At 53.0% G+C, this 27656-nt stretch overlaps 8 protein-coding genes across 8 annotated transcripts; 4 read left to right on the forward strand and 4 right to left on the reverse strand.

Annotated features, from left to right (window-relative positions):
* Window positions 1-1902: 1902 nt before the first annotated feature.
* Window positions 1903-2650, forward strand: LTS14_005250 (uncharacterized protein; the record flags this gene model as incomplete). Its single annotated transcript, XM_064837948.1, has 2 exons — window positions 1903-2317; window positions 2376-2650. 2 exons carry the CDS (start codon window positions 1903-1905, stop codon window positions 2648-2650), a joined length of 690 nt encoding a protein of 229 aa, XP_064694652.1.
* Window positions 2651-3044: 394 nt separating this feature from the next.
* Window positions 3045-3992, reverse strand: POM33 (Transmembrane nucleoporin; the record flags this gene model as incomplete). The annotated part of the gene is made up of 3 exons (XM_064837949.1): window positions 3045-3577; window positions 3630-3874; window positions 3928-3992. 3 exons carry the CDS (start codon window positions 3990-3992, stop codon window positions 3045-3047), a joined length of 843 nt encoding a protein of 280 aa, XP_064694653.1.
* Window positions 3993-5438: 1446 nt separating this feature from the next.
* PRS1 (ribose-phosphate pyrophosphokinase 1) lies at window positions 5439-7209 on the forward strand (the record flags this gene model as incomplete). The annotated part of the gene is made up of 2 exons (XM_064837950.1): window positions 5439-5697; window positions 5753-7209. 2 exons carry the CDS (start codon window positions 5439-5441, stop codon window positions 7207-7209), a joined length of 1716 nt encoding a protein of 571 aa, XP_064694654.1.
* An 840-nt stretch (window positions 7210-8049) lies between these two features.
* On the reverse strand, window positions 8050-9008 carry LTS14_005253 (uncharacterized protein; the record flags this gene model as incomplete). Its single annotated transcript, XM_064837951.1, has 2 exons — window positions 8050-8590; window positions 8644-9008. The coding sequence occupies 2 exons, from the start codon at window positions 9006-9008 to the stop codon at window positions 8050-8052; spliced, it is 906 nt and encodes a 301-aa protein (XP_064694655.1).
* A 529-nt stretch (window positions 9009-9537) lies between these two features.
* ASK1 (DASH complex subunit ask1) lies at window positions 9538-10854 on the forward strand (the record flags this gene model as incomplete). The annotated part of the gene is made up of 3 exons (XM_064837952.1): window positions 9538-9579; window positions 9636-9785; window positions 9835-10854. 3 exons carry the CDS (start codon window positions 9538-9540, stop codon window positions 10852-10854), a joined length of 1212 nt encoding a protein of 403 aa, XP_064694656.1.
* A 1661-nt stretch (window positions 10855-12515) lies between these two features.
* On the forward strand, window positions 12516-17311 carry LTS14_005255 (uncharacterized protein; the record flags this gene model as incomplete). The annotated part of the gene is made up of 2 exons (XM_064837953.1): window positions 12516-16610; window positions 16661-17311. 2 exons carry the CDS (start codon window positions 12516-12518, stop codon window positions 17309-17311), a joined length of 4746 nt encoding a protein of 1581 aa, XP_064694657.1.
* A 1288-nt stretch (window positions 17312-18599) lies between these two features.
* On the reverse strand, window positions 18600-19838 carry LTS14_005256 (uncharacterized protein; the record flags this gene model as incomplete). The annotated part of the gene is made up of 1 exon (XM_064837954.1): window positions 18600-19838. The coding sequence occupies one exon, from the start codon at window positions 19836-19838 to the stop codon at window positions 18600-18602; it is 1239 nt and encodes a 412-aa protein (XP_064694658.1).
* Window positions 19839-26194: 6356 nt separating this feature from the next.
* On the reverse strand, window positions 26195-27421 carry MTC6 (Maintenance of telomere capping protein 6; the record flags this gene model as incomplete). The annotated part of the gene is made up of 2 exons (XM_064837955.1): window positions 26195-26973; window positions 27007-27421. 2 exons carry the CDS (start codon window positions 27419-27421, stop codon window positions 26195-26197), a joined length of 1194 nt encoding a protein of 397 aa, XP_064694659.1.
* Between the last annotated feature and the right edge of the window lie 235 nt (window positions 27422-27656).

Below are 27656 nucleotides of genomic sequence, written 5' to 3' on the forward strand. Positions count from 1 at the left end.
CCGGAGGCAGATTTGATATAGCACTGGGTGTTGTGAGGCACGAATATATAGATCTGCTGCGCACCTCTGGAGGCGACACGACTATCCTCGAACAACGCACTCGCTTTTACTTTTTGCTCGGAGGTCTACTTATCCACACGTGCTGCTATCACGAGTCTTGGGCCTGAAACGAATTGACTTTCTCACAACTTCGACTTGAAACATACATGCGTTGAGCAACCAACATCATCACCAGGATATCAAACGATAGTACATTTCCTAGAGCCATAGACAACAACACAAGCAAGGATCTTGATCCTCAGGGCTCTACCATCTAGCCTGCCGGATACAACGGGTACATCCAAAGGTGAGGTTCCTTCAATCTGCTTGAGAATCACATGTTGACGTTATTCAGGACACAATGGCAAAGCCCGGAAAATGCGAACATGCTTGGAAGATGATTAAATCGGATACAACATTGATACTATGGAACTGTAACATTTGCCACTCGGGCCCTCACTGGTTCATCAATGAGTGCGCGAAATGCAAGCTGAAGACTTGCCAACGATGTGCTGCGAAAAACACTGTCAAAGCTTGAGCAGTACGTCTTCACTCGCGGCTTCCGATCAGGTGACAAAAGGCTGACAGTCCTCAGTCATTGGCGAAGGACGAGCAAACACCCTTGTAACATTATTTCCCGGCATGATACGATCGTTTGCTTGCAGTGTTATATATTTTAGCGAGGTGTTCAGCGATGGAGCGAGCGGCGGTGTCATGGCGTCAGGAGGATCTGCATGAGCGGCGGAACGGCTGAAGAATATCGTCCGCGAGGACCGGGTTGGACTGATTAATTCTGGACATGGCAGCGTCCAGTACTGCTTAGCAAATTCCGCTGTATGCTAGATTCAAGATACATTACCACCTCAAACTTGTACTTCCTCTGTAATGTCACATTGGTCTCAAGACTCGTGGGTAACTTGAGCCAATGACGTTCCAGCTTCTCCAGTGGGGAGAGCCGAAAGAGGCAGGCACGAGCCAAGGGTCAACAGATTTCTCCTCACCACGACCCATCACAGATAGATTCAGGGGACACAACAACGTGAAAGTCATACTGTCGCTTCACCGTGAAACCCATATCATCATTCAGTCATGCCATGGTCATCCTCGAAGCCCTAGTTGTGACATGCCATCCTTGCCACCTCGAGCCATCGCCAGATCAAACCAGAACACGAAACTTAACAGACCGGCTCCAGCACTCAGTAAGCCGTTATCAAGGTAGATCGTTGCTTCGTCATCGCCGTTACAAGTTCAACCTGCTGCTCACACCATGAGGGAGCCATTGCAAAACCCATGTTACGAGCACTTTCGCTCTATTGTGGGCAGCTCTGCAAGAAACATGTCAGCACTCGTCTGTGACCAGTCACAAGATACAGTACGCACTGCACCACACGATCCGCAGGTCTTCCCTCCACCAGAGATAGTGGCACTGCATTTGGGACAAGTGGTGTGGGCCATGTTTGCTGCTGTGGAATTTGGTCTTGGTTCTCTTGTGGACGTTTGGACTAGAGCAGCTGATATGGACTCCTGAGCACGATGTTGAGAGGATGTTTCGAAGAAGATGCTTCCCTAGAGGGAAGCAGAAGAAGGAAGGAAGCTCTTGTGGAGTTCAGCTCTCGTATATGTAATAGCGCGTCGTGCCGCGCCGCGCACTAGCCAAGTCGCCATGATCATGAGCATGGGTCTTCAGCAGACACTACGCATGATAGTCAACATATATGTGAGTGTATAGTCGCCGAAGCCCAGGTTCAGCCAAGGTATATCTCTGATAGCTATTTACTCATGAGCCTCTAAGTGCAAGATCAACTTCCACAACGGTTTCAACCATCACTGTCAACAAACCCAAGAACAGAGCTAAACAACAAGATGCCAGACGACGATCAATCGTCAGCAGTACTCGCAGCACGAAAGACATTATACGACGCAGGCATCAAAATCCGACGCGAAGTCACCGGAGCCGAACATGTCGAGCGATCCACAGCAAATATCACAGACTTCTCAAAGCCAATGCAAGACTTCGCCACCGAAGCTGGTTGGGGTGGCCTCTGGAGTCGCCCAGGCATAAGCAGACGAGATCGATCACTGTTGAACCTTGCCATGCTAACGGCTATGGGCAAGGACATGGAGCTCGGTGTGCATGTACGTGGAGCAGTGAGGAATGGCTGCTCGCTTGTTGAGATTCGCGAGACGCTTCTGAATGCTAGTGGGTATGCTGGACTTCCGGCAGGTTTGGCAGCGTTTAGAGTTGCTGAGAGAGTACTGAAAGACATGGTAGAGAAGGGTGAGCTGAAAGCCAAGTTGTGAGAGGGAGAGAGAGAGAGTAAGTACAGCAACATCAGGACACTACCTTATTGCTCTTCTCGAGTCTGAGTACCCTCGTAATTCGCATGAGACCTTCAGCAACTCTAAGTTCACGCTTGCACTATGGGGGACTAACACGTACGCTTGTGCCATCGTCTTAAAGGTCTTCATGACGAAGTGGAAGCTTCGCACCGTTGTGAAGGCCTTGGTCACGAAAACGACGGTCATGTCGGAGGTCGATTATCTGTGCGCAAATCGCAATTATCACAGAGCCGATCAGATGAGAGATCAAGATTCGCGCAAGCTCGGGTAGAGTGAGATGAAGTGAGGTCAAGTCATAGCCAGGCTCCAACATCGTTCGACCCTCCTCTGCTCTACGAGTGGACGTACACGACCTAATGTGAAGCAGACACTCATTCAGCAAATGTGTAGGTACTTATCGCTATGCCCGAATCGTCAGATGACGCACGCTCCAAAGATTGAAATATCCGTAATCGTCAGAATACGCATCATCGTCTCCGCCACCCCTGCCTGCGCCAGGCGCCATCGCTTTGCTTAGCCCATGCTTTGCACATGATATCTAACAATGTTCCACAACCACGACCCTTCGTCATGTCATATCTCATGTCTCTGCCCTCCTCTCATCTCACAGCTTTTCGTTGTTTCTGACCTTGCGGCCGTCACCGCCGCATTGTCGATTTTGCCATCTACTGCGCCTTCTTGGGAGCAGCCTGCTGGCCACCAACATACTTGTTGATGTCAGTCCGGTCGTGTGCCTGCTTGGCGACGCCCTTGAAGGTCTCCCAGCCGGAGCGCACAGCCGGTGGCACATCTTGCCTCTGCGCGACGGCATCGCCGCGAGCACCGAGATGGTGAAGCATACCCTGCACGAAGGTGCTCTGGCTGATCCTGGCGCGGAGGAAGACGGTGTAGACAATCAGGACGATCCAGCTGGTCTTCTGGAAGAGGATAGCGGAGAAGAGAATGCGGAACCAGAGGCCGATTTCGAGACCAGCCACGAGAGACATGGAGGCGTCATAGTAGTCCTTGACGAAGCGGCCGATCGTGTCGGAGAGGGCTGATGCTTGTGGCTTCTGACCTGCTGGGGTTGGTGGAGGAGGCTGGAGAGTCGGTAGCAGCATGCCGCGGGTGTAGGTCAGAACGTGGAAGATGCTGTAGACTGCGTATGGCAGGATAGCAAGGGCAACCTGTTTGGTGAAGAGCCATACGAGGGCCATGACTGAAGTCTATTAGCTGTTATTCTGTTCCCGTGCTTGAACCATCGCACGTACTCAAGTATTGCACATTCTCATCCGTGATGATCTGAGCCGGAGAACCAATGGGACGTCCACTCTTTTGCTTGGCACGGAGCGCCTTGAACACGACAATGCCATAGGTAGCAGCTGCGGCCACGAAGGCGGTACGGTAGCTGAACTGTGCCCAGCGGCTGTAGTAGTTGAAGGTGATATAGCTCAAACCGTAGCGTAGAGCAGCGAAGAGGAGAGTGACATGGCCGACGAACCAACCGAACTGGAGGCTATGATATGGTGAGCGCTTTCTCATGGCTCGGTGCCTGTCATCATTGCTTACGTCTGGGCGAGGGCCAACAATCGTGCCTGCAGCGGCTGGGATGAATTTGCAGGAGGTGGTGCCATTGCTGTGGAGGTCAGGCTCTTGGTGCGGTTGTCAATTTGTCGGCAAAGTGGTCGCAGGTGCTCGTGTGTGGCTTAGAAGTGATGTGAGCCACTTGTGTGCAATGTTTAGGGAGGCAAATAAAGGGAAGACACCTGGCAATTGCGGGAGTTGGTGGTGAGAAGGAAGCGCTTGCCTTTCCATTTGGCTTGTGCGTCTGCCCCACCATGACGTTGGTTGTGGCTGATTTTCCAGCAATTCACGCTGCGCTACCAGGCTCCCCTCTTCTTCCCCCCATCACAACATCGATATTGTGTATGTTAAGGCTCCTTTCCGCGGTCGTGCACGGAAAGCAGGGCATCAGGCCTGGACACGAGGTCAAATAAGGAGGTTCAGCTGCCCAGACTGCTATCCGAGAGTTTTTTTCGAAAGGAGGACTAAAGCAACGACGAAACCTTTAGGTGATCAATCAACATGTCACTGACCAGCTCGGACCAAGAAGATGTGTACAAGACTTCTACTTGGAGAGATCAGATGCGCCTGCCGTCGTGGAAAGAATCCTGCACCCTTTATCTTGACAGGAAACACAGCCGTCTAACCAACGGCCTCTCGACGGATGGCACTTGACTCATGGCATGCCGTCCACGAGTCGATCTTGTCGCTGTGTCTCGATTTTCCAGGTAGCCACATCACTCGCCAATCTATGGTAAGATTATCCAGAGCGTTTGCGCTGCAGGAAATTTCAAATGGCGTCTCATGTTCGCCAGAAGACCAGCTTTGGATCCGTTGCGCTCGCTGGAATGGGAGGTCCGATCGAAGAGGCAATTCTCGACCTTCAAATTCAGTGGGATGGGTCTTCTGTATGCCCGACTTGTACTCACTAGCCTCGAGTCAAGCAGACGACAAAGATGGAGAAGCAAACTTTGCTGCGGTGAATGGGGCGCAGCAGAAGCGTACCGTTGCCGAAGAATGCTATAGGATAAATACGACAGATAAGCTGCATGAATGTATACATTATACACAGTCTTATCGTTTCCACAGCTCGCCTCATCATGTCATATGTACAGCCTGGGCGGATAAGTTATAGAACGCGGTCAACTCATATCCAGTCTTTCACCCTCCCACTCTATTCACTCTCGTGCAGTCGTTCTTCGAGCTTCCACCTCGTGACTGTGTGATTGGTCAAAGTAAGCTCTACGAACTAAACACGCAACAGCAATATCTCGCGTGCCTGAATGACTGATTGACGGTCCGTGCGCTTCCGAGCTGTTTTTTAGCAAGAAACTGACCCACGGTATCAGAAATATCTTCCTATCCTTCACGATGTGAGAAACACACAACTTTCCTTGAACAACCTCATATCCTGCGATGCCTCCTTGTGAGTGCACACAGACACGCCAAGAGCCTGACAACTCTCTGTAGTGGCAGCTCACTCAAGAACTCCCTCGACTACATCCCAAGCCAGAAACATGCGCCAGACAGCTATCTTCTCAGGGTCGAGTCACCCAGGCTTGGTGGATGCGATCACGGAGCGCCTAGGCTGTAAGCCCTCTAAGGTGGGACTGAGCAAGTTCAGCAATGGCGAGACAAGCGTCCAGATCTACACCTCCGTCCGCGACCAAGATGTCTTCATTGTGCAGAGTGGGAGCGGACAGATCAACGACAATGTCATGGAGCTGCTTATCATGATCAATGCTTGCAAGGGCGGCTCTGCTAGATCGATCACGGGTTCGTCATAGCATTATGTGTGAGTCTGAGATCACATGCTGAAAAGATCTTGCAGCGGTCATGCCATACTTTCCATACTCCCGCCAGTCGAAGAAGAAGACCCACCGAGGCGCCATTACCGCACGTATGCTCGCCAACCTCATGGCTGTGGCAGGAGTAAACCACGTCATCACAATCGACCTTCACGCAAGTCAGATGCAAGGCTTCTTCAAATGTCCAGTGGACAACCTTGTCGCTGAGCCACTGTTGTCAAAGTGGCTGAGACAAAACATCAAGAACTGGCAGAATGCGGTGATTGTCAGCAAGAATCCAGGTGGAACGAAGCGAGTCACATCAATGGCGGATGCTCTTAATTTGAGCTTCGGCATTGTTACGACCGACAGGAGAAGACCGCATGGCCCTCACAGCATGCAGAACAGTGCCATATTCGAGAGCATGGGCACGGACGGGACCAATGATCGTAAAGCGCTGGAGGGTGATGCTGAGGAGGCTGAGGGTCGCATACGTACGGTCGAGGGTGAAGGCTTTGCCTCGCCGCAGTACAACAGTGCTGCATCAGCAAGACGCTCGAACGGCGAAACAGATCCACGAGCTAGGAGGCCGAGTCGTCACCGCGCCTCGACTGCTACATATGCGCCTATGCTTCGCACGCGGCTGACCAACGGCGCTCAGGGTACAGATGCGCCGCCAAGCCCAAGTCCTCTTTCGCGATCAACACGACTCGACTCGATTGACATGGAGCGATCGATTGCGGAGGAGATCGGCGACCTGTCCTTGCACAGATCTCGTACAGCACCCGGTATCGAACAGCCCCCAGCCGCAGATGATGGCTACGAAGAAGCAGGAGGTGAAGAAGATGGCGACGAGCTCGCTCGCGACGTTATCACGGGCCGACTCATCCACGGTCACATCGTCGACGACGATGTGCCATCGCCAAGCATGTCTGTCCGATCTGGATCGATCAACGGCGGACCCAACGGCCCCCGCGGCTCGCGTTCGAGCGATGAAGACCAGCTGCCGGACGCTATGATGCACAGCTTCATGTCCACGACATCGTCACGCATGCAAGCCCCTGCGAACGGACTCGGCGGGACTGGCGACGCTGCTGCATCGGACGAGGAAGAAGAGGAGGCGCTGAAAGATCCCGGCATCGAGAGCACAGTCACCCTCGTCGGCAACGTTCGAGACCGTCCGGTCATCATCATTGACGACATCATCGACAAGGCTGGCTCCTGGATCGCCGCAGCGGAAACCGTGGTCAAGCGCGGCGGCGCAACAAAAGTCTACTGCATGGCCACCCACGGCATTTTCGGCAACGACAGTCTGCGAGAACTTGACATGTGCGACGAAATCGAGGCCATTGTCGTCACCGACGCCTTTCCTATACCCGATGAGCTACGACAGCAAACGAAGAAGCTTGTCGTGCTGGATGTGAGTGGCCTGCTAGCGGAAGCTATCAGGCGTAACCACCATGGTGAGAGCATTAGCTTGCTGTATCAACATTTCAACTAGAGAGCGCTGTGCTCAAGTTTTTGCATGGCGTTGGCGGCGCACTTGGGGCGCAAATGCGTCTACGGCGAGAAGGTAATATGGCATACGATGGACTTCTTGTCTCGTAATAGCGGACAGGGAGCCGAGAGCGTCGATGACAAACACGACGCGCGGTCTGTGTAAATCGACTCTAATGACCTGACAAATCATTCCATTCCTTTCCTACATCTCAGTCTCTTGACATTCCATCCAGCGTCGCAGGTCGTAGGACTTGCCCGAGCTTTCTCCTCCTCTATGAGATTATTCGGAACGGAGCGTTGGTAGATTGAATCTTTACACCGCCGAGTATTGAAGGCACGCTAGGATGGCTCTTCAGTGAGTGAGTGAGTAGCGGAGCAAGAGAACACTCGGACATTTCTTGATCAACAGACGTGGAACGATTCGTAGACTAAATCAAGTGTGTGGTATAGTCTGGTGCGGCGTCGGTCATGCTGCGACGTCGAGAGGGAGACGAAGGTATGATGTGCATGAAATCAGGCCTGATAGTAGGACGAGAGGGTGCACAGTTGTGCATTCATGACTGTATGAGGATCTCGGTATATGAGTCGTCCTGTAGGCCTGCGATGCAAATCGACTTTGAACAATTTCCACTACGTGCAGTGGAGATCTGTTTTGTGATCTTAGTGCTTAGACGGGGAAACGTACAGCCACGATTCGCTCGGCCTCTCTACCGATCCTCGTCCACGGTTGAACATGCATTGTGGAGCGGCAACCGGTGGTAGATGAGTTCACTACGAATCTGGAAAGACACGTGTACTCACTGCTCAGGAATCAGATAGTGACGAGTCTAGTTGCCACGAATCAAGTCATAATGATCCCACCGTCCACTACCTGTGTCTGGCCCGTAATGTAGTCGGAGTCGTGACTGCTCAGGAAGCTCACAAGTTTGGCCACGTCTTCGGGAACGGACACCCTGCCCAACGCAATCAACTCGCCACTGTATTTGGCAATCGTGTCGCCTTTCTTGACGCCCTTCTTCTTGCCGAGCTCTTCGTCAATCAGGTCCCACATTGCGGTGCCAACAATTCCGGGAGCATAGGCATTGACCGTAATGTTGTGCTCGGCCATCTCCATCGCATATGCTTGCGTAAGGCCACGAACGGCCCACTTGCTGGCGCTGTAGTGAGATAGAAGAGCGAACGGCTTGAATGCTACAATAGAGGCCGCGCCAAGGATCTTTGCTGGTCTGTCGTGCTTAGCATTACCTTGCGAGATGATCTGCTTGGCGGCAGCTTTGTAGCAATTGTTCACTCCAAAGACATTGACTTGGAACATTCTCTCGAAATCCTCATTGGTCAGGTCGAGAAGTGCTTTGACTTGCGCGATCCCTGCGTTTGCCACCCTGAGTATCATCAATGTTAGATGCTGTGGCTAAGCGTCGATGGATCATCTTACATTGTATTGAGCTCGCCAAGCTCCTTCACACTATGCTGAATCATGCTTTCGACTTGACCATAGTTGCTGACATCAGCAATGGCGACGGTGGACTTCCGGCCTAGATCTTGAATCTGCTTGGAGACCTCACGGGCACCTTGTTCATTGGCTGGAATATCATTTATGCAGATGTCGTAGCCGTCCTCTGCCAAACGAAGGGCAATAGCCTTGCCAATGCCACGAGCTGAGCCTGTAACGATCGCCGTTCGCTTCTCCGGACCAGATGGGGTGCTAAACACTGTACGTGCTTGGAGTGAAGACGTAGCCCCGAGAATCCGTGGAGCCTTGAAAGTAGTACGAGCGAGAGACCGGGTCAAGGAAGCCATGAAGATGAATGTAGTCCTGCGATAACGATATGGCCAGGAAGTTGTCTGAGAGACGAGGTTGCGACGAGGTTATGGCAGCAATGTCGTTCACCGAGCCAGAAGCTGCTCTGCTTGTGTGGGAGATCTCTGATCCGTTGTAGCGTCTTGGTCCGTAAATTGCTACACCGTCGTCGGAGGTTGCCAGTCAAGTGTGAAGTGTGTTATCTGAGCGCGACAGGAAGGGGAGTAACACAGTCAAAGAGTACTCATACTCTACCCCAATGCAGGTACCCCGCAAAGCACCTGCGACCACCATAGTGATCGGCGTCGCTTCGTTCGCCGCGATGGGGATGCTATCCGGGTCATGGGGAGTTGGATGCTCGTCCTCGGTACTGCGGAAGAAATTGCAGCGAGGGGACGATCTTGCTCCTGGTAGTGAGGAGAAGTGCAGTACTGCAAGTCCCGGCAAGACCTTTCGCCGAATCTCCGGTTCTCACAACGCGTCGAGCACGCGTTCGCAAGCAGCATACACGCAAATCATCAGAACAAAATGTCTAGACAGGGCTCTGCACGAACGCTATCGCTGACAGAGGTGCGTGATGCCTGATCTGCTCGGCATGTAGTCTTCTGACAGTAGTTGTGCAACAGGAGCTAGAGCGACTCGAGCAACAGATCACGCTCACACTTCAGGAGATCGATAGCAATTTTTCGAAAGCCCACCGCATCGTCACGGGCAGCATTCTTCCGATTGTTGAGCAGTATGCTAAGCACAGTAGTGATGTCTGGGAAGGCTCGAAAGTGAGGCGATCCCATTTCTTGACCAAGATTATCACTAATACAAAAACAGTTCTGGAAGCACTTCTTCGAGGCTTCGGCCAATGTCTCTCTGAGCGGCTACGAGGAGCCAGAAGATCCCACTTATACTGAGACGTCCGTCAGCCTCGAGACGCCTGAGCAGGATGGCCAAGATGCTTCTCCCGGTGCGCTGGCTGGAGAAGACGACGATGAGGAATTCACCATAGACTCCCCAACACAGGTCACCGGCGTTCAGAGCACGCCTAAGCTTTCTGCATCGACGAGCAAACCCGCGAATGGTGGCCGCAAAGCGGTTTCTTACCGATCGCCCTCACCACGAAAGTATACTGGAAAGAACCCAATGGCAATGCCATTATCTTCAGAGGAGCCAAGCACGCCTCGTGCTCATCAAGACATATACCCGCAGTCTTCGCCGTTCCAGCCTGAGTCGGCGTACCAGCCCTCTGCTCTCCGCCACAATAATGATCCTCTGCTTCACCGTGTTCTCGACAAGAGCTATCGTGTTCAGGCAACGCCACACACGCAGCGACGTCAGAAAGAAGCCGCGACGAAGCCTACGCCAGCAACCGGGACGAAAACCGCTCCTTGGGACGACTCGCCCAACTCCTCTCCCGCAATGGCTGCACCACAGCTTCGGAGCGACTTGTTCTCTCCAGCTAAGGCGCCAAGAACTCCGGGAGTGTCAGTCCTTACTCCAGCACGTGGCAAAATTGGGCGACCTGCTCCCACCACGTCTACTGGTCGGCAGCTTTTCAGTCCGCAAGACAAGGCTTATACTGCCAGCAAGGACCGGACCTCCTACATCTTCAACGATGACAGCGATGAAGATGAGCTTGAAATGAGCCCGCCGAAGACTATGCAGTTTCACGTCCCGCAGAGCCGGCTGATGCAGACCCCGGCTCGTGAAGCAAGCCGAAAGATTGTTGAAGATCTTCTACTGACTGCAGGCGCGGACGCAACGGATGAGATTGAGGCGGACGGTGAAGGACTGGAGGAAGCGAGCCCGAGTGTTGTCAGGCGAGCTTTTGATGTTGACGACGATACATTTTGAACAAACCGTGTATGATACTTCTGGCTCATTGGAGTACTTACATCAGCAGAGATATTTCTCGTATATGGTGCACATGTGGCGCGAGGCTTGTGAGGCGCTTCATGTCAGCAAATAGCAAGGCTAGTCAGCACTCTATGTACTGCGCCATAGCACTTGACGCCATCGGCACGACCGCATCGGCACCAATCATCGCGAATAATATGGAAAGATGTCGCGATCATGATGCTCTGGCTTCATCAGCAAGACCCTCCACACTCTCGCTTCACCCAGCGTTTGCATGAACAACCTCGTAATAAGGAACACTGAACCTGCGGCATGAATTGACAAGGGCAGTCGCGCCGATCCCATGTGATCCACGAATGATGTGGGACGCCACCCTGCATGCGTCCATGCAAATGGCTTCCTGCGGCGTTGGCTGCAGACCAGTAATCATGCAAATGTCAGACCCTCTCCGCGAATCAGGACGTGGAGACACGATTGCCAATAATTGGGTTCCTCTGTTTCGTAGATGCTCTCGTATGGTGACGGTGTCCGGTTGAGGTATTTCGAGCGGATCATTCATCACACTGCATTAGATACAAGCTAGAACATACCGTCCCTTTGACCAGCATCAAAAGATTGGAGCCCACTCCAAACAGCTGTGGGACATGTCGAAGCGACTCCACCGCTGCGGGTGAGGCGTTCTTAGCTTCCATCCTGCTTCAGCGCTTTCGCCGTGTACGCCAATGATATGACCGCTAACCAACAGCCCAAGCATGGGTTGTATTTGCGTATGCACTCTGGGTCCGCATATGCAGGCTGTGTGCATCCGCAGACTCTCCGTGAGTCTTAACATAACAGGTGAGCAAGCAGAAGGATAAGGACGGCTCAAGGGACGTATATCCTCCGGCGCAGTCCAGTGTGTCTCAGCATCAGGACTCTGCATACATCTGTCGCAGATCACGGGAGACGCATATCGTGCACATCACCGAGAGGAGAAAATACTCCCGATTCGAGGTGTAGGAAGCAGGGTACGGTGGTGGCCGCGTTCTCGTTACATACCCGCGGATCTCGTCTCGGCAAAGTGCACATTGTTGCGGCACGACGACGGTAATCTGGTCTTGCACGAAGCAGGCCACGACTCTGCATAGATATACTGTGGCTACCCGGGAAAGCAGTGCACACGTCCGCCCTCTGCTCCGACGGCTGTCAACAGGTACTGCCCTTGCTTGGGCGATGCGGCACAGGCTCACGACGCCATTCGTGTGAATATCCGTCCGGCTACCACTGTCCGCTCGCCAATCTTGGCTCTTTCGTGCACGAGTCGCGGCTGGTCGCAGGGCGTTCCGTTGGACAGAGAATCCTCGTTAAGAGCAAGGAATAGCCTCGAGAGCATCAATCGAGTAGGCACGCAGCAGCTTTAAGCAAGAGTGGAGGGAGATCATACCGCAACAATCTTGGCGCTGGAGCATAAGCGATGTCATGCGCAATCGACGTCAAACTGTATCGCAAAGGTATAGGCACTTATCCAAGGCGGTGACGCCCTATAAGCACTAGATACGGTCTTGGACGTTTTGGCTGTTCAAGAGGCTTGCTGCGCCACAATGAGCGCTGGACGGTCGCGAAGTGGCTCTTACACATTGCACTCAGACCGAACGAGACATCTGTCGCGGGAGGACTCGATGTCACACCCACTACAGCAATACGCCCTGCCTTTACACCATGATCGGAAGAACGACAATAGTGACTCGTCGCAGGACAGTGGCGCAGATACGCCTCGAGCCGAGGACACGCTGCGAAGAAAGACACCTAAGGGCACTCTAAATGCTGGGTATGTGGGTACGGCCGAGTACTCGAATCCGCAAAAGCATCAGCTCATGTTGAGTGAGAGCGCTTTCGCGCCACCTTCCTATAGCTCAAGCATGCCCAACAGACGTACTTTTCTACAACACCAGCAGCAACAACATGCGCTATCAGGCCACACCCTCCCGACTGGCCTTGGCTGGCACAGCTCCCAGTATTCTCACCCACACTCTCTGCCTGTCATGGACTCCATGCTCAACCAGACACCCATGTCTCAACTGAACGTGCAGCATTGGTATGGACAAACCGTGCCCAGTGTACTCCAACCATCGTTCCAATACCTGGGTCCCACTGCTTCTGGTGGGCAAGGATCAGGTCCCTATGGCCCTTACTGGCATGATGGTACATATGTTCCATACAGACCGGCTGCCATACGCGATCCACGCTTCTACCACCAGTCTCAGCAACCGCCAATGCGATGGCCGGGCTCCATGCCAGAGCCCCATTATGCACGTCAAGCATCTTGGCAATCACATCCATACGGCAGCTCATGGTCATCAAGTGGTGCTGCCTTTCCTCCGCCTCATATACCAGCATTTGGACCATCTCCTCAGCCACATTACACCGTACATCACGGTAGCTCCGCCTGGCCTGTCACTGCTGCAGTACCACTTGATGAGAACAGCGAGTATGGACCTGCCTCAACGAGTGGCCAGCAACGGGATACAGTATTTGCCTGGGCACTGCAACAATACAGAGATCTACTAGGTTTCATCCACCACACGAGACGGCAGCAACAACAAGGCCGTTCAGTGGCTGGCGGCCAGCAACACCGCCCCGCCTTCTATCCCAAACCTCCCAAGCCATCATACGGTGCGACGCGGCCAACTCGGCGTCGGACTGTGTCGGATGGGCACAAGCATCCTCTACCTACGAATAGTGACGAAGCAGATGCCACGTCAAGCTCCCATACCTTGAGTAACAACTCAACACCCCGACAGCGCTCGCCATCCGCCTGGAATCCCAGCGGGGTACAGATGCAGGATAACGAGTATGAGCGCCGAATGTCGAGCGAGCAATGGAGTAGCGCAACTCAGCATCAAGCATGGCCACATCAGGCACAACAAGATCGTTTCCGAACACTTCGACGTGTTTCCGGCTCAACTGTACTGCCAATAATCTCCCAGCCGCCACAGGACGACTCGCCGCACTCCAGAGCCGCCGTTGCGCTCACATCCATGACTAGGCTCTGTCAAGAAAGCGATTGGGACTGGGCAGATGGCATGCTCCTCGGCGGATGTCTTGCATATGGTCTTGGTAATTACCAGCAAGCCCATAGGTGGTATTCGAAGGTACTCGAGAAAGACTCGAAACACCTTGAGGCGCTCTCAAATCTTGCAGCAACGTTGCTTGCCCTAGGAAGACGAAACGAAGCGGAAAATTACTGGACGAAAGTCGTGAAGGCTGCTCCGAATCATTTCGAGGCTGTAGAGCATCTGGTAGGGCTGCTGTGCAACGACCAACGAAGCGCGCAGGCGATCAAGGTCATTGAATACGTCGAGAACTCGTTGAAGCGCGACAAAGACTCCGACACGCTCAAATCACTGGACCGACGAAGCGAAAGTTCGGCTTCTACAGCGAGCCGTTCACCATGCATCTCGGAGCTCTCTGATAGCATCGCGTATGATTTCGATGGCGATGCGGACGACTTTCCCACCAACTGGCGTGACAATCCTTCCTCTTCGGAACCAGGCTTCGGGTCGAGCGGCTTTGCAGTTGCTGGTAGCGAAAATGGACGCATGCTAGCTCTAATACATGCTAAAGGCAACATGCTATATGGGCTTGGCGAGAATGCCAGCGCAGCTCGTGCTTTCGAGGACGCTGTGCTTATAGCAGCTGGGAGATATCACAATAGTATCCATGGTCTGGTTGGCCACATACTCGGCATGGTCTCACTAAAAGCTCAGCATGGTGGCAAACAACCTATATCCATGGAGCCTGTGCTGCTGGCTCCCGAACAAGCCCTCGCTACTGCAAGTCTGTGCTTCCCGGATCAGGGTGAGCTACCAGGATTGCAGCATGTGCCGGGAGAATTTCAGAGTCTCGCTCGCAAAGCGGCTATTTCCACAACGAGCAACGCACTTCTATCGCTGGCCAAGATCTTCCAAGATGGCATGTCCGGCTCCGGTCGCTCCACCTGCATGACTGCGCCGACATACGGCGTCCGAGAAATTCTCGGCTTGTACTACCTCTCGCTCTCCTTGCAGCCAAGCCCTTCGACAGCGAACAACGTTGGCATTCTACTTGCTAGTGTGCAGCAGGTAGTGCAACCATTTCCAAGCCCACTCAAGTATGATATCCCTGGTGTGATCCCAGGAAGCGGTATTGCGCTGGCTCTCCAGTACTATAACTACGGCTTGCAGCTTGACCAGAATCATGCTCATCTTTACACGAATCTGGGCAGTCTGCTGAAGGACATCAATCAGCTGGACGCAGCTATCAATATGTATGAACGTGCCGTCAAGTGCGATGGAAAATTCGACATTGCACTTGCGAATCTTGCAAATGCTGTCAAGGACAAAGGCAGGGTTGGAGACGCTATCGTCTACTACAAACGAGCTGTGGAAGCCAGCCCAGACTTCGCTGAAGCGGTATGCGGATTGGCCAATGCACTCAATTCGGTTTGTGGATGGCAAGGTCGAGGTGGTATTGCGGCAGATGATGGTAGGCGTGATCGGTGGCACGTGGACCAACATGGCATGCTACTCGATGCTCGACTGCCAGGTGCCTCTTCTTCTGGCTGGATCAAGCGCGTGGTCGATATAGTCGAGAAGCAACTTGTTGACGGCGAACGATGGGGCTGTGGTACGCTTACGCAATCGATCATGGAGGACATGCTGCAGCAGATCCTGCCGCGTGATGGGTCTGATATTGATGGCAAAGAGCGCGTGGCAAGCACCCGCAAGGTACTGAAGGCGTGGGCTGGTCACCGATGGGAGGGCGCTCGTGTCACAAGGCTCGTAGAGCGCGCTACACGTCGCATAGGCTGGCAGTGGTATCAAGACACCTATGTCAAGCAGAAGCCACGACCAGCTAGCAGCTACACCCGGCCGCAGCTGCCAGCGTCGCTAACAGTGCCTACAGCTCCGACTGTACTGCCCTTCCATACTTTCACTTGCCCTATGTCAGCGAAACAGATCCGACTGATCTCACAAAGGAACGGAATGCGCATTTCGGTGTCTGCATTGCGAGCGCCGTGGTTACCAAAGCAAGTCTACCCACCACCAAAACCGCCGTCAACACGCCTGAGGGTAGGCTATCTCTCCTCGGACTTCAACAACCATCCACTGGCGCATCTAATGCAATCCGTCTTTGGCATGCACAATACTGCGCGGGTAAAGGCATATTGTTATGCGACTACTGCTAGTGACAAGTCCGTGCACCGTGAGCAGATCGAGAGCGAGGCTCCAGTCTTCCATGATGCGAGCTCATGGTCAGTTGAGGGACTTGTCAACCAGATCGTGCAGGATGGAATTCATATTTTGGTCAATCTCAACGGCTATACTCGGGGAGCACGCAACGAGGTATTCGCTGCCCGGCCTGCGCCAATCCAGATGTCTTTCATGGGCTTCGCTGGCACGCTAGGGGCCGAATGGTGTGACTATCTTCTCGCGGACGAGACTTCGATACCGCCCGACACCCTGAGACCTTGGCGCCGCAATATCGATCTCGAGGACGTGATGGTGGACGGGCAGACTGGTGGAGAGCAAGAGGACTGGGTCTATGGAGAGAACATCATATACCGCAGGGACACTTTCTTCTGCTGTGACCATAAGCAAAGTGCGCCGGGTGCTCACGACAAAGCGTTGAGCTGGGATGAGGAGCAGAAGGAACGATGGAGGATGCGAAAGGAGCTTTTTCCACAGGTCTCTGATGAGACCGTCATTTTTGGCAACTTCAATCAGCTCTACAAGGTATGCCCACCATCTCAAAGCTCACAGGTCATCACTAACAAGTATCACAGATCGAGCCAACGACGTTCCGCAGTTGGCTTCGAGTTCTAGCTCGTGTTCCCAATTCAATCCTCTGGCTTCTACGGTTTCCCGACCTTGGCGAGTCGCATTTGCTCGCAACAGCACGACTTTGGGCTGGACACGAGGTGGCATCTCGGGTCATCTTCACTGATGTGGCTCCCAAGCATTTGCATATCTCCCGAGCACGGATATGCGACGTCGTGTTGGACACCGCCGAATGTAACGCTCACACAACAGCAGCAGACGTGCTATGGAGTGGCACACCACTACTCACCTTGCCTCGATATTCATACAAGATGTGTAGTCGAATGGCAGCCAGTATATTGTTGGGCGCACTGCCCAAAGACGAAGAAGGTGCACGAGCCGCAAAGGAGCTCGTTGCGGCGAACGAGGACGATTACGAGGAGAAAGCTGTGGCACTAGCGAAGTCGACGACGTATCCAAAAGGATGCAAGGGCAAAGGCACGGGTCGATTGATGGATCTCAGGAAAATGTTGTACTATGCGCGCTGGAACAGTGCTTTGTTCGATACTCGACGATGGGTCCGGGATCTGGAGGATGCTTACGATATTGCGTGGTCCCGATGGGTGAAAGGCGAAGGTGGTGATATTTGGCTCAAGCAGGCAGTAAGAAGTGCTTGAGCCGGCGTACAACGGAATGGCATGTGTCAGGCTGCTCTGATGGAAAGACAGGAGTTAAGGTATGGTTGGTGTGCTGTTGAAGAGAAGGACGGTCGTTTTCGTGATACCCTTGGCTGGCATAGCACAGCTCTCGCGGGCAGGAGGATCGCCCACCGCACTGATAGAATTGAATTGTGACGTGATTTTACTTCATACAACGTTCGTTGAATGTTCGACTGGAGGCCTCGAGGGATCTACGAGCTTGTGAATCTCCCACTCGACCATCCTAACCCGGTGGATATGCTTCGAGGCCGGTGGATATGCTTCAGCCGTGTAGATAGGCTTCGAGCCCAGCATCTCGAGAGCAATCGGTGATTTGACACTCTACCCTGCTTCGTGATCTGTGGTTACCCACAAGAGCCTGAGATGTGAAGTGTGAGAGTATGACCAGGTAGACCCTGATTATTGACAACGAGACCTCTGGTTCCATATTTTCCGGAACCACAATTGAGAGCTCTCATGAAAGTCTCATCGTGCAAAACAGATCCACAATTGTGTTCACGCCGATCAGGCAAAAAACATGGATCAGGAGCGTGCGCGCATGGTGTTGCACGTGCCAGGTCAGGGTTGGCCGAACTTAAACTCTATCCTCCACCCTCACAAGACACAGAGTCTACCCACCGTTATGGCGGCCACGCTTGAATGCTATAGATGGGTTCAAGCAATTTCCACCACATGTCGGCGGCGAGACTTGTTGTGCCTGGAATAGAAGACTTTGCACCGACGTTGCGTGCAAGTTTTCCTTCGTCATTGTTCTGTGGAGTTTGACTCAATAGCGTACCCTAGGATAAAGTCAAGACGATCTCAGTATACGGGATGTGGAGTAGGGCGATGATCTGCAAACGTCTCATACCATGTTTCAGCTCCTGCGCCGTGCATGACGCCCAGGGTCTGAGGAGAACGGGAGGCTTCGACGGAGTCGCGTTTCGAAAGGTCTGAGAGGGGTACAGTAGCAAGGAGAGCAAGACATGTGACTTTGAGAACATTTTGATCGTCCTTAATGACGAGCCTATGGCGCTATCGCCAGGCTGCTGTCTGCTGTGTACAGTTTGTAATATTCTCGCTAAACCATTCGACGGCCACCGCATTGCTTCCTGTGCCTGCGAGTGGCGAGGGTATAAGGATATCCGGGTTTCTGTGTTCTCGCTACAACGCTATAATAGTACAAAGTTCAAGGCAATGCATCCTTTCGTGATCCATCTCCAAAAGGTAGACATTAGATTATGCCGCATGGGTTTTAGTTCCGTAATTAGTGTGTCAAGTTCGACAGGCTCATCTTGTCTCGTGGCGAGCCGTCAGGTGTAGGCGCAGATGGGAGCGCCGGTGTGTGCATCATTGCAGGGTCGATTGGCAGAGCAGAAGTCGGTCGGGATCGGTCGTTGACGGACAAGTTGGCGATGCTAGGTAGCTGCACAGATTGCATGGCCATGGGTTGCTGCATCTGCATCGGATGCATGGGCATGTGAGAGAAGCTGTTGGCTCGCATCAGACCCGCAGGACCCATGGCAAATTGCTGCATAGCATGGTGGGCCTGATTCGGCATGCCCTCAACTGGCTGTGAAGGTAGATAGTGTGCTGGCTGTGAGAACTGAGCTTGTTGCTGCTGATGTTGCTGCTGATGTTGCTGCTGATGCTGGCGTTGCGGCTGAAAGGCTTCTTGTAGCATGTGCGTCGGCTGGTGTTTCGGCATCGGTGGCTGCGAGAAGTCGATCTCAGTGAATGAGCCTGGCACGCTGAGCCGTAATCCCGAGCCAGCAGAGTGCGCCGAGACTCGCCTTGAATCCCTTGACCCAGCAAGTGGTGGGAGCTCCACCGACGAATGGCCATGGAAAGGTGAGCGTCCCGAGACAGACGATGTGTCAGAGACCAAGGATGGTGCACCGTCGGCTGACAGTTGAGAGAACGCTGACGGTGACGGGAGTGGTGTCTCGATGTAGCCTGAGTGGCGGTTATACATTTGTCCATGGGGCGGCATCTGGATGCTCTGTGGCATGGGACCTGGGTAGATGGGCTGTCCATAGTAACCCTGGAGCACTGGTGTTTGTTGCTGCTGCTGCACATAGCTGGAAGGCAGCGTGTGGTGATGCGTCGGCGGGTGCGGTAAGCTTGGGACGCTCATGTGCGCCTGTGGCACCTCGGAATCTGGACGGCGCGGGTTGTTGCTTCGTCGTCTGCGGTTCATGCCACCATTCCACCAGTTCTTCACAGCATTATCGCTGCGACCACGTAGACGCCTGGCGATTTCCGCCCACCGCTTGCCCATCTCGCCAACCATCTGCTCGATCAGTACACCCTCCTCGGGCGTGATTGGATCATGGTTGAGATTCGGCTTCAGGTTCTGATGATATCGTTCCCGGCATTGCTTAGGCGACCTCGTCTGAATAGTGGCACTGATCCGGACCCAGTTGTGTGCGCCATGCAGGTTAACAAGATGGAGGAGGAACTGGTCCTCCGTTTGTGACCAAGGTCCACGTTTGTGTTGAGGCATGTCGCCTGGTTGCTCGGTCTAGCCTTGGTATGCGTCCTGCCTGGCTTGTCGCTGTAAAAGAGTGTTCGAGGTGGTGCGGTACCTGGTAGGAGAGACTCGAGGACAGATGATGCGAGTGTTAAGGGACACACAAGGTCGTGTATCACTGAGCAAGCATGCGACAGTCGCCGTTATAGGGTTGCGGACCAACAGTTGTGGGAATGAAAACGCTCGGAAGCGACGGTTTGGCGGCACCGTTCGTGGGATAAATGTAGTCAGTAGCCAAGCAACGGTAATTAAAGCGATAGACTTTCAGCGGTGGCCGTGAGCTTCGCAACACTGTCTTGAGTCTAAAGTTGAGTTTGCTGGTAGTGGAGTCTATGAGGGGCTCACTGCAACGGCTGTGGTCGAAGAAGGCGCCAAGGATCTCCCGATGCAGCAATAGCACAGGCAATAGTATGACGGCGAGGTGCGGAGGGGCGATGAGTTGCTGCAGGCAAGCAGAAGATGTGACGGAAAGCGTTGGCGTCTGTTCAGGTGTGGAGTGGACGTACGTCGATCTTGAACCCGGCGCACTGGAGCACTTCTTGGCCACGGTCCCCTGCAAGTTGACTTGACACTGCAAGACAGGGGGCCTGGAACAGGGATGAGTAAAGCGAATCTACTACAGCGCCGCGCTACTCCCGAAATCATTGACTTTCGCGACACAAACCCGAGTGCAGCACCGGCATACATTCTCTTCGTGCAGCGTGCTTTGCGTAGACTTGGTCGATCGTATAGTATTATGAAGGGACTAGCACGAGCATAGAGTGCGCTGACCTAGAAACTCTGCCAGTACCATTCCAGCACTGACGCACGCACGTTGCTTCCTCGAGGTCACAACAGCTACCATGGTACAGGGCGCTCAGCAAGGGAGGAGCCGCTCGAGTTACCGCCAACCTTGAACGCCCTCACGGTATTTTTAGGACCTTCTCCCACGCGGGTAAAATGTGCACCGTGGTAGAAGTTTCAGCGAAGCAGGCAAACAATGCTTCATTTCGGCTTTGCCTGTGCTGCTCTCAGCCACGACCTAATTGTAGAGTGTTGGCTTGCGACTTTGACGTTCAGGAGTCAACGCGCGGTAGATCAGATCCCCGTGCGAAGCTTATATGGGCAGCAGAGTGACCCTAGCGCTACTGGAGTCTCAGATAGAATACTGCACATTGCGTCGCACAGCAGGCCAATGTCAAGGTCTAAGAAATGTCTTGCCGCGATATTGCGCTCGTCAAGCTGCAAGACACAGGACAACGGCATATCAACAACTATCCTCGCTGGTCAACATAATTTGCAGCCGGCCCTACCATGCCCTCCTCAGCCGTTGTTCCCCACATTCGCAGCGCTATAGCCCAAGGGGCGATTTCAAATATGTGAAAAGGAACGGGCCTGCAGCCGGGCTCGCTCGGGTACATGCATTGCATTGCAGTAGTAGGAGGGCCTGCAAGAGTGAGCGAATAGGTGGCCAATGATGTTGGTAGTGTGCATATACTCGAAAGGATTAGCTTAGACTTTCCGACTGAATGTAGTCCAGCAACAAATCTTGACGGCGATGCTACACTGGAGCAATGATGATGTGGTTGGTGCACGCTTTTGCCAATCGGGCCCGGAGCTGGCGACAAGTCTGTTCATCTTGCTCATCAGACAATGCTGTTGCGCATGAGCAACGCTGCCAACGCAGACGGGGGTCCGATAGCTGTGCTGGCCCTTGCTGGAGGACGAGCTCTGTTTGATCGACCTCTTGTGGTAAACTACTGACGAATACGAGTCAGGAGCATGCCCATCACAATGTAGAAATCATCAAGTCTGCACATATCATCACCCTGGCTTACCACGAGTCGTGATGTCCGGGCTGCCTATGATTGAATCGTACCACAACCATAAGTATCATCAGCTGTCATACGTTCGAGGGAAGGATGAGCACCAGGAAAGTTATACGGGCCCACATTAGCGAAGAACCAAGATCTGTCCCGATCGGCTGATACCGCCAAATCGCGAGCCTGACGCCAACGTTTCCCATGCTCCCGCGAAGCTATCTGAGAGGCACCCAATCAAATCACCGAACAAGCGAGTGTGCATACAGAGCAGAGATCTTGCAGCAAATCTTCCGAAGCACTGGGTTTGCAATCGGATATCTTGCCAGAAGGTGTTTGTTGGTCGCAAAGTTACAGTACATGGAAGTGTCATCGTGCGAGGTATGCTTCCGTATTTGTTGCTTTGAAACCCACGATTGGTTCGTTTAGATGAAACTCATCATCGCGCCATAAGCGCCACGACGTTCACAATCTAGTCTCCGAGCCAGTGACATCCAGTAAACAGTGCAGATGTCGGCTAAGCACTCCGTAGACCCTAAAGATGACCTCAACGTCGCCTGACTGGCACCATCGCCAGACCTCGAATCTGAAGGATTTCTGCTCACAAGATCAAAACAGGTTGTGTTCGTTCCCGCTGGAGATCACAGGCGATTCGAAAATCCATGCAATTGCTTGCTACCGGTGATGCACCAGTGCGTTGGGTTGAGGGTACTGGTTTGAATTTATGCAGAGTACAGTATCTATCGAATTGTTAGCTGCTTGGACGTTGCTCTAGTCAGCTGCAGGCACGGTCCCAGGGAAGAGATGCGCAACGGTTCGTTCTTCTACAACGCAATCGAACTACCGGTCGTGCAGGCTCACAACTGTCTTGCAGCCGGCTGACCGTGGTAAAGCCGCCGTGCTTTGAGCAAGGCAACGCTTTTGGCTGCTAAAAACCTCACGATCGCCTTTTGAAGGAGTATACGACTCATAGCTCGAGAGTCAGGCGTCGAACATGTTGCAGCACTCCACTTTCCGGCCGCCCACCGCCATTTCGGCGTATGCATATGCGTGAGCTTATTGGCAACTCTGCGAGACACAGAAGAGACATGCATATGGATTGTGTTCGGCTACTGGCCGAGTCGCCGGCAACGTGCATCGTGGTGCATGACAACCGAGCCTGACTCCAGCACGGTTGCTTGCGGGCTTTGTTAGCTCCTTGAAGGGACGGCAGAGTTCACGCTGCTTCTCGGAGTGCTGCGACGACCCACTATATCTTCGTGAAATGGACGGGATATGTGTGATTTCGGAAGTGTCTTCGGTCGTAACATTGAGACGGCCAGATGCCCGACGTTGTCTCGGTGTCATCTAAGGTGTCTTCTGAAATGTTGAGGCCACGATGGAAGTGTTACTTCCAGACGGTGTCTTAATGCTATACCGGCTATTCCGACCTGGGACTCATGATATCCCAGGACCTGAAGACTGCAGTGGAGAAGGATGAGGAGACACTCGAGTCTGCATTTGCGGCAATCACGACTGTCATGTGGGTTAGCAGCGGTGGATCTCTGGTGGGTGTCGCTGCTCCTCTTCTTGAGCAGAAGCGCCAACATATTGCGGCGATGGAGGAGGCCATCTCCAAGTCCGAGGCTGCGAGAGAGACGTGGCGAGGTATTGTAGAGGGGCAGCAATTAGGATGTGGTGACAGGGGATCTTCGAGAATGAGGAGTATAATTTCATGTACTAGCTCCACTCCTCGCCACTGTCTTCGTGTCACACTGGGTGGTGGTCGGTTGGACAGATGTCATCCTGTTCAACGTCGTCACGTAGTAACAATGTCCCATCCAAAGACGACGCCAGCGTTAGTGGCTTTCCGTCTGCACCATTCTCCAGCATCCGCTTCAGTAGCCATCATCCTCCTCAACATATCAATCGTAAGAGCAGTAGCAATGGCCATGATAACCGGGAATTCCTCCACATCTATACGAATCTCCCAGCTCCCAACGATCCAGAAGGCCTCGTCATCTCGTGTGAAGTCTGGCGCATACCCAATGTTCGCTGTCCCCCACATCAAGATCCAGTAAAACCGTGCTAGAGTCGAGGCGAAAAGCCTCATTCGATGCCAGTCGTACAAGGGCGCACCACGGGTTATCAACGCCGGAATACCGGTTTCACCAGGACGGGGGCAGAACGACATGAGCGATGAGGTCAATGCATCTATGAACTGCACTGCTCTGCTATCATCGGTTCTGAGGCGGAGGACTGATACCCTCTGCAATCGTTGGTCTGATTCTGCAGTGGCCGAAGTCTAGTCATCTCAGGATGGTAGCTTTGCTGATGTCCAGATCTTGAGCGAGTCTGGGAATCTATGGTGAGTCCACCGCACGACTTCGGTTTCTTGGCCCACGAAAAAGGCTGCCATTGCACCAAGCACCTCGTGCCACGAATCTGGTCTGTCGGCCTGGAAGAAGCTCTGGATCGCAGGAGCATGTCGCCAAAAAGATGGCATAAAACACGAGCCAAGATCTGTAGCTCGAATCACGACCATAACCACGGATTTGGGTGAGACACCAGATGCGGCATCTGCATTGATTACTATTCTCATCGCATCTGCATGGCAGATCGCCTCCTGCTGGAGCTTTCTTCAGGCGAAAATAGCCTGTGTGTCCAGAAGTGTTGGACTGATATTCGCTCTCGCGAGAGACGAAAATGAAAGACGATATCGGCCGAGGGAGGGAGTGTGTAACATGTAGCTGGTCGACATCGACTGAAGGTGATCCTGGTCGTAACAGGGGACTGATTTTACGGAACGCTGTCAATAGCTCGCATTGACTAGTGGAGGAACGAAACAGAGTTGGAAATGCAGATATCTCATCGGACGTGCGTCTCTCGGATTCCAGTCCTATTTCATACTTTAACGCGTGGTCTGGCCGTGTCTGGACAGCTTCCAATGGTACCGGGTGCCACATCGCATTGATGTATGGCTGGTAGCCAGCGCAGCATGACTCCTTACAGACAGTGTCGTAGTGTCGGATCTTGACGAAATTCCTCAGGCGGTTCCACTCACGCTGGCCCTTATACTGCCCACGTAGCTCTAGTAGGTCTTGCCTTACAAAACGCTTTCCTGTCCGAAAACAGTATTCAGACCGAGTTCGAATGCGGTCCAAGATGATGGCTTCGCCCTTGGATGAGGATAGGATAAGATCGAAAGGGTTGAGGACCTTCATCGTGCGAGATGGTAATAGATAGCCGGATCATGAATCGTATCATCTGCGACATAATCACGAGCGATGGCGAGGAGAACCTCTGCTTGGCTAGCGAGGCGGCCGAGGGTCTAGCCTGCATCGTCGTGTCCAGATCTAGTCGATGAGGCCGGCGAATCGACAGTGGTCGGGTTTGTGTCTGGAGACTGAGTGGCTCCCTCCGCCATCGTCTGCGACATCCTATTATATATATCCTCGAGTAGGTTCTGTCAGACCGTAGCACATGATCGCCGGAGTCGTGTCCTCCAGACGGGCTGGAATCGGTCTTCTAGGGGATACATAAGAAATGCGATACACATAGCTCCACAGTCGACAGACTTTTTTGGCTCTGGCATACCAATACAATGTAGTAATGGTATTCCCTCCAGCCTTGGTACCGCAGCTGTTGTTGTTCAGAAGCCGAGGGGATCAAACAGGTAGTCATACTATGACTCTCCATCGTCGCAAACACGCACGAACAGACACCAGTGGACTATCCTATTATGAATAGGAGACAGGGTAGCGCGCAGGAAAAGTGCACACTACTTCCCGTCTCGCCACCGATGAGCATGCAGCCTGTTGGTAACTCCTTTGCCAACCTTCAATCCACGAATGAACTGGTCGAACAGGCCAGCCCACGATTTAACACTCTCTGATTGCAAGATTGCCCAAGTAAATGCTATCCGAATAGCATCATTATTGAGCCACTCGCTGGGCAGCAGCGACATAACAAGTCGGAGGTTGACAGGGTAATAGATACTGGCAATGTTGATCTCCAGATCTCACTGGGAAGGACGACGAATCAAAGGCCGGATCTTCCTAGGCCACGCGAGACCAGCCATCGTATCTGTATCGAACTTGTTCAGTGCTGAATGAACCGCCGATGCCCAAGAGCCTCCTCGAGGCCACGAGGGAGTCGAACAATCCTGCAACAGACGAGAATGTCCCGGCACACTCCGATCATCTATTCGGTTTTATTGCGGGTGACCTTCCTGAGTAGGATCACTGATCATATTTCAACGATGCTGGCTGTGGGAGGAAGGAGAGATCTGGTCGCTTGGAAACGATCTTATTATGGTCTGGCCCGGGATTGAACCAAGTAACCAATGTATGTCAGCATAGGCTCTTAATCACAGGCTAGCAATGTCCTCAAGAGAACTTGGCCATGGGCTGTGGGGCGAGGTGGTCGTCACTCATGCAAAGCACAAGAGCCAACCAAAGGACGCTTGTACAAAGCCATTCCTAAGTATATCGCTATGCAAATGTACACCTCTGCGTCATATGTGATTTTCGCAGCATCGGAGCTAGATGACTATGAAGGTACGCCCTCATAGTTGAATCCATCATCTGCCCTTCTTCTCCGCCTCTTCGAGTTCTGCCGGTTCGCAGCACATTTGGTGAAGATGGTCAAGACAGCCAGGACGAGCACCACAATTCCGGCAACGGTGGGCACGATGATCGCACGTCCTTTGTCTACGGGAGACCCAGGTTGATACTGGCATGTTGCATTCTGTCCGATGACCCAGCAAGCCGTGGTATCGAGGTCATTGAAGTTGACCCAAAGCAGTCGATCGTCGGAGTCCGGATCGTCATTCGACCTGAGATGATCTCGCCAGGTATTGAGGAGGTATGTGTTTTCTAGTGCTGTACGAGGGACATCGAACGTCGATCCGTCGGGACATCCTGCATCAATGCGCCGATAAATGCCTTCTTGTCCGGTAATCCTCCAGTCGTAAGGTTTGGTCCCAACGCGACACGCACCATGGTGAGCATTGTTGCAGTTGACAGCCTGCCAGCCGCCACTTGTCGCATTCACAGCTGCGCAGGAGAACTCCTGGCCATTATCTTGGCTCGATGAATTGGCGTACATTGGCTCTCTAGCGCCGCTCCACGACCAGACATGGGCATACACGAAATTCTGATAAGGAACGTAGTTCGTGCCCGCGTCTGTATTGTTCAAAGTCTGGTTCAAGAAAGGTGAGGCACCACAAGCCGTGATGTTCCCGACCTCGTCCAACATCGCGGGTGTGGAAGTGGACGCAATATTGGACAGCGCCCATGAGTTATTGTACTGGCCGATTGACTGTGCAGCTGTATTATAGAAGCATCCCTGAGTCACCTCACCAGTCGCAGATGCTGTCAATCTTGCTGCCGATGAAAGATAGCCAGCTGGGAAGACCAAGCTTTCGTCACCAGAGAAATTGTACGCTCTCATTTGGGGATCGACATTGCCGAAGCCTACCAGTAACCGCTTTGCTTTTTGCAGCTCTACGTAGCTCTCGCTGGGCCAGCCGTCCATTGAGCTATCTGTGGACCCATCTTGCTCGATGCTGAAGTATGCGTCGTTCGGCCGGTTTGATTTGCTCACGGTAAACCAATTCCCAGACGCATTGAGGTTAGCTCTTTGGCTGAGCAGCTCCGTGGGAGTGTACAAGTAGACAGAGTTGTTCGTGGAGATTACCGAGCTCAATAGATTATTGTCTCGCGGCAACATGTCACCAGGAGGTTGCCGAGGGCTTCCAGCTGAATCTGCAGCCATCGCTGCAGCATGTATATTGAGTGTAATAATCCTGGTGGTCGCATTAAGGTCGGTTTCGGTATTGCTCAGATATTGAGCTAGCACGGTAGTGAATATGTCTAGATCCACGGCTGGGGTACAAGAGTATGGTCCAGCTTGTATGAGTGTACCTTGGCTATTACTTGATGTGGGTGGGCTACTCGGAGATCGAGTAGGAGACACTGTGGATGTGCTCGCCGAGCTGACGCTGATAGTC

This window comes from Recurvomyces mirabilis (genome assembly GCF_035927965.1).
Source record: "Recurvomyces mirabilis strain CCFEE 5264 chromosome Unknown scaffold_12, whole genome shotgun sequence".
Taxonomy (NCBI): domain Eukaryota; kingdom Fungi; phylum Ascomycota; class Dothideomycetes; order Mycosphaerellales; family Teratosphaeriaceae; genus Recurvomyces; species Recurvomyces mirabilis.